This window comes from Bufo bufo, chromosome 8 (assembly GCF_905171765.1).
Source record: "Bufo bufo chromosome 8, aBufBuf1.1, whole genome shotgun sequence".
NCBI lineage: Eukaryota > Metazoa > Chordata > Amphibia > Anura > Bufonidae > Bufo > Bufo bufo.
Window position 1 is genome coordinate 41,520,718 of NC_053396.1, and position 6,475 is coordinate 41,527,192.

Genomic DNA, 6,475 nt, shown 5'->3' on the forward strand with positions numbered 1-6,475 from the left:
TTTGCATGTCTGCCAGCATGGACACCGCCTTCCATATACTGGAATACCTGGGGGGCGGCTCCCCAGTGCAGTGGGAGGAGCTGGCTACTCTAATTGACGCGACCCTATCGCTCTCCTCAGAAGGATCGAGCATGTTGAATTGTGAGCAGAGTGTTGCCGCAGCGTCCGCACCAAGGATTGAAAAGATGACCGACACCGGTGTAGAGCCAGAGGAGGCTCCACCGGCCTACGCTCCGGGACCGGAGCAACCCGCCTGCCGCACCAGGGAGAAAGAACCCGAGCCCTACTATGGCTCATGGAGGGACTTTTTCCAACCATCGTTCAAATGGTCTTCCCTGATGGCGGAGATTCGAGAGGCCGCTATTAAGCGGAATACCAAGACTAAGATCGTGTATGAGGAACTGACCAAGACCATACATGAGAAACATACGCACACCCAACCCCGCCTGGAAAGGGGAAAGGGAGTGGTGCTATCGTTTGACAAATCCCGTGGCTACGGGTTTAATCAGGACTATATGACTGGCAGAGACCTCTATGTGAATCGAAGGTCTGTCAAGAGAGACTACCTCCCTTCGTACCAGCACAGCCTCCGCGAGGGAGAGGAAGTGGAGTACACCCCTGCCGAGAGCCTGCGAGGCCCTTATGCGACTGCTGTGACCCGTCCCAAGCGAAACCCTGAGGACTGGGAGGCAGAAGAAGAAGAAGACTACTCTGGCTGCGAGCGGGAACCTGAACGCTCTCCAGAGCCGGCCCATCACGCCTTTCAGGAGCGGAGCTCCTTCATTGGGCCAAATGTCTTCTGGCAGCCAACCGTGTTGGAAAAATGGGTGAGCCCTTACCCTTCCCCCGAGTTGCCTCGTCGGGAGAAGACAATATCTGAGCTGGAGCAGTTAAAAGGACTTAGTGCTACCTTTGAGAACATCCGGATGGGACGGAGACCAGAGGCAAGTCCAGAACCTGAAGAGGCCGAGTCCGCATCATCGGTGACTGTACCTGCGCCGGCGGCGCCAGCAGAGGACAGCGACTCCGACACAGAGAGTATCGGTGAGCAGATCGTCCGGCTGGAGGAGAAGTTGCGGGAGTTGCGTAAGACCTACACCGCCAGGATCCAGACACCGCCGAGTAAGGATGAGGTAAGGGTGCCTGTCACCACCCGTAGACCACCTTCTGTTGCCACCGCTCCGTCAGTGCCCCAGACCGGACCCGCTATTGCCGTGAATTGCTGCACCCAGAGCACCGGACCGCTTGCTGCAGCGGTGCCAAGCATGTCACACCCTGCAGTGATTATGCCAGGGCCGGCACGGCCCACCAGAGGGTTCGCCCCTAGGCCTATGGGGCCAATACCTATTAGGGGCCCCTTTACCCTGCAGCTGCCCCCTGATACTGTCATGTGGGCCCATCCTCCTGTAGAGGACTACTACAGACGGTACCTGCCAGCAGAGCCAAGTAGCTACAATATGCCACTGTGATCAGCCTGCTAGGCCTTTGATTTATTTCTTCAGAAGTTGATGTTAACCCTTCCAGGACAGGAGTCCTATGTTGCTGGTCCTTTGTTGCAGCTGCCAGTTTGTCCACGGCTCAGTGGTAGGTGTTGACCACTGAAATCACAAAGTCAGCAAGGCCACGTTTGTTTCCAGGACCTCCTGCCTGCTTTTGCTACCCACGCCAAGTTGTGCCTGTTCCTTTGTTGCACCTTTTACCCTTCACCCCCTTTTCAGGTTGATCAGGGGTATTACAGCACTTGTCTTTGCTGTCCGTTTGTTGTGCAACTTCATACTAAGGAACCGTGCCCGGAGACAGACTCAAAAGTACCTGAGCCTCTGAGATTCTTATTCTTTTAAAAGTATTGTGCCCAGAGATGGACTCCACCGCATGAGAGCCTCTGTGATTAATAAGAAATGACCTGGGTACGGACTCATGTTTGTTATTTGAGCCTCCAAGAACTTTTATACCGTTTTCTACTGTTTTATCATGGACTTATTCATTGTCATGGACTATCCTGGTTATAATGTTACGCTGTGCCAGGTCAGCGCCCCCGTTCCATTCACTATCCTGAGAGAGGAGAACGACGCCCCTTGTCACTACCCTGCACCTTTGCCAATTGGACCTGATGCAAATGTAAATGCAGATGAATGACATATATGTATGCCTGCATGTCTCTTTTTTCTGTTTCAGGTAGAGATTCCAGTTGGGCGACCCATGATGGAGTACGAGGTCGTACTCAGCTTAAAGCAGTGGGGTATGTAGTATACGGGAGTTGTAATACCCGTTACTACCAAAGGTCACTTGGTGTGCTGTCGTCCCTCCTAATTATGGGAGGTTGCTATATGTCAGTTTTATAAAATGTAATGTAATGTGTGTATTTTCCTGTCACTGAAACTTGCACTTACAGGCCTGCTAGGGGTGTCATTCCTACTTCTAGTCCATAGAGGGAGCTAGGGAGCCCTAGTTTATATAAGGCCAGACAGGGAAGTGCAGGGGAGACGGAGTCTAGTTTCAGTAAGCTACAGTTGGAGATTAGACAATGTCTGAGACAAGTCCAGGCCTGAAGCCTGCTGTTCAGGAGAAGATTCCCTCCTGAATACCCATATGCAGAAGCAGGAACATCTTAGCCTAAGGGCCTGAGGAACCATTCAGAAGCTAGGAGAGACTGAGGCAAAGACCAGAGGAGCCAGAGGTACTGAGAGAAACAGAGGAGGTACTTATTTAAGCCATAATCAAGGAGATAAAGCCAGACTTAGGTTAATGGGCCTTGGTGAAGAATTGCTACATTCCAGGATCAGACAGAGTTAGAGTGCAAGCTCCTTTGCTGCAAATCCTGTGTTCAACACTCTGTAATTACCCTGCTGTACTGAATTGCCTGCATCGACCGAATTGCGAAATCGACTGTATGCTGAGGAACTGCGTTTCCAATATTGTCTCTGCCTGCAAACTACTAAAGTTGAAGTTCTGTTTTAACATTACGTTTCCTCAATTTATTCCTGCATCCGCAAACGGCGTGCCACCGTTTACTTGGCACTGGCGTCACGAACTATTCCTTACCTATACCTGCCCTTGCAGAGAGTCAGCCGTACCAGGTTAGTGTCTATTGCACTACATCACCCAGAAACACCTATTGCACACAACTTGAGTACGCTGCATAGATACCTTGGGTATTTGAGATGACTTTTTGGCACAGAGGTTTGCCAGCCAGTATCCTGTTTTCTCAGGGACACACCTTCAAGAAGTTGCTAAAGAGAACCCCATAGGCCCCTTTCACATGGGCGAGAATTCCGTGCGGGTGAAATGCGTGAGGTGAACGCATTGCACCCACCCTGAATCCGGACCCATTCACTTTAATGGGGCTGTGCACATGAGAGGTGGTTTTCACACATCACTTGTGCGTTGCGTGAAAATCGTAGCATGCTCTATATTATGCGTTTTTCACGCAACGCAGGCCCCATAGAAAGGAATGGGGCTGCTTGAAAATCGCAAGATTGCGCAAGCAAGTGAGGATGCGGTGCGATTTTCACACATGGTTGCTAGGAGATGATAGGGATGAGCAACCCCGGACCCCATTAAAGTAAATTCACTGTATTTTTTTTCATGGTTATAAGGAAAAATATTCATGGTTAGAAGGGAAAATATTTCTTTTCATGGTTATAAGGGAAAATAATAGCATTCTTAATAAAATGTTGCTTGAGGGGTTAAAAAAAATTATAAACTCACCTTCTTTCTTCATCATCATCTTCTTTCTTCTTCTTTCAGGACCTGCAAAAGGACCTTTGATGACGTAATCGCGCTCACCAAAGTGGTGAGCGCAGTGACGTCAGCCCAGGTCCTGCTGAAAGAAGATAGAAGATCCGTTACGTCATCAAAAGGTCCTTTTGCAGGTCCTGAAAGAAGAAGAAGGAAGAAGACGATGCTGGCTGTGCAAACAAGAGGATAAGGTGAGTTAATTATTATTATTTTTTAACCCCTCAAGCCACATTTTAGTAAGCATTCTGTATTAAGAATGCTATTATTTTCCCTTATAACCATGTTATAAGGGAAAATAATAAAATCTACAGAACACCTAACCCAAACCCGAACTTCAGTGAAGAAGTCCGGGTTCGGGTCTGGGTACCACATTCAGTTTTTGTTGCACCCGTGCGAGAAAAACTAAACAACGCAACGCAATTGCAGTCAAAACTGACTGAAATTGTGTGCGCACTCGTGCGGGTTTCCCACAATGCACACACGACGCATCTGGAGCAAATACGGGACGCCTGTGCGAAAGAGGCCATAGTGTCATCTCGCAGAGCCTTGCTGATTTGCCTGCAGGTGTCCAAGGCAAGAACCAGACAATAGGATGCTGGCAGGGACTACAGGACAAAGGCTAGGAAGCAGCTTGCTACTCCAAAACAAATGTGTACTCTAACTTTAGGGATTTGCAAACAGGGTCAGGTAAGATTAGCATGTAGCTGTAAAGTGGGCCCCCAGAATGTATTTTATTGGTGGGCCTGGGCACACTGTAGTTATCTATCTCACTGCCTTAAAGGGGTTGTCTGGGAATTAAACAATGATGATTGATCCTCAGGAGAGGATGTCAATATAACATTATTTAGGGGCCGACTCCTGGGGCTGTGGCACTCATTTGCTGCAGCATTTTCAAAGTGTACCAAGTAGAAGGCCAATGATTGTATAGTTCTTGGTACTGCAGCTCAAAAACAATCCAAGACACGTGGCCTTGCAGAAAGGCCATCACAGGCTGAGGAAAATGCTCCTGTGTTCGCCGGAGTGCCAGGACCGCTTCACACAGCTAAGAAGCAAATGTGCTGGAAGTCAAACCACCACTGATCAGATATCTATGATGGGTCATCAATATTTAAGCCAGATGACCCCGTCAATGGAAAGGGGTGTGGTGAAAGGTCTGTATGTGACACATCCATAGGTGCACCATCCATGAGGTAAGATAAGAACTTCACCTTAGGAAGTTTCCTTTTCTTGGGTTGCAGCACTGTATCATCTATATGGTCCATCCCTGCATTTTCCCATTCCAATTCTGCACAGGAGAGCATTTCAAACAATAATAAGGTTTTTAGAGCAACCAGGCTAGACCTTACAGCCTTTCCCATGAAAGTGTGCCATGAATCCTTCTAAATGTTCTTCAACAGTTTGAGAAATAGAGAAACCAGACCAACAATGAAAACCACAGTGTCAAGCAATGATAGTATATGAAATCTAATGCTTTGTGGAAGGTTGAACCTTCAGCTTAGTGACATTGTAAATTACCTTGTCTGTCTTGTCAGGGAAGCCACATCGTAAAGCAAAACCACCTTGTAATAGGCAAACTGTAAACAGTACCAAGGTGGCCAGGAGAATGAAACAGAAAGCAACAGCCCATTTCAGCCTCCTAATACTCTTATCCTGAGCGTGTAGAGAGTGTGAGCTGGAAGTAACTTGATTCCTCCCTTCCTGCAGCATTGCATTGCTTGTTTCCATATCTTTGCTGAGTTCTGTGGTCCTGGCTTCAGTTCTGGATTGACAGAGGCCAGTGCAGTCATGTTCTCATGAAGCTGTCAGAGCCCTAAATAAAGGCACCTGCCCCCCCTTTCCAAGTGTCCAGCGATCCCCTCCCATCTTGTATGGGAGTATTCCGCCTACAGTCGATACTCCTTATTACTGAATGAGCTCGAGTAGTACAGTGCAATGTCTGGAAAGTCCCTGTACAGTAGGTGGTGTTAGGATAATGAAGTTGCGTGGGCTGGTCACTACGCAAACAGAAGAGAAGTAGTACACAAGGGATTTAGTACTGAGAGTGAAACTACAGCCAGAGGGAAATAGCTGAACGTGAACTGCTCAACTTAACATTAGGTGTTTTTGCTGTAACATTTGTAGCCTGAATACCAAGTGGAAAGGGCTGCTTTATCGGACACTGATGTAAGTGGATTTATTAGGGTAGTTTCACACTAGCGTTATTCTTTAATAGCATAGAGTTCCGTCATAAGGGCTCTATGCCGGAAAAGAACTGATCAGGCATATCCCAATGCATTCTGAATGGATAGAAATCCGTTCAGTCACTGTCAGGCGTTTTGGCCGGAAATAATACCGCAGCATGCTGCGGTATTATGTCCGTCCAAAATGCCTGATCAGTCTCCGGTATGCCGGATCCGGCATTAATTCCCATTGACTTCCATTAGTGCAGGATCCGTCCTTCCTGTCTGCGCATGCGCCAACCTGGAAAACTGTGAAAAAGACTGCAAGAGGATCAAAATAAAATCTTATAAAAGAAATTAGTCACCAGTCCGCAACAATGCTGTGCTGCAGGTCCGAAAAGTGTTGTGGGATCAATCACGTTTAAACAGATAAAAAAATAGAGTTCGGACCGCGAACCTCACAGAACCTCTATTAAAAGAAATCGGAAAACAGCAGATTCACCTGGGGTATACCTGAATTAAGTCCGTGTGCAGATCCTGCGGTATTGCATGAGAACGTGGATCTCCCCCAAAATAAG

The 6,475-nt window shown here is 47.9% G+C and overlaps 1 protein-coding gene across 2 annotated transcripts in view; it reads right to left on the reverse strand.

Annotated features, from left to right (window-relative positions):
- The window catches only part of TNFSF15 (TNF superfamily member 15), a 29,553-nt gene extending 23,907 nt beyond the window's left edge, over nt 1–5,646 (reverse strand). For both annotated transcript variants that reach the window (XM_040406037.1, XM_040406036.1), the window contains exon 1: nt 5,254–5,646. In XM_040406037.1, the coding sequence (XP_040261971.1) occupies nt 5,254–5,463 (210 nt within the window). In that variant the 5' untranslated portion in view covers nt 5,464–5,646. The remainder of the gene's footprint in view (nt 1–5,253) is intronic.
- Nucleotides 5,647–6,475: the final 829 nt, after the last annotated feature.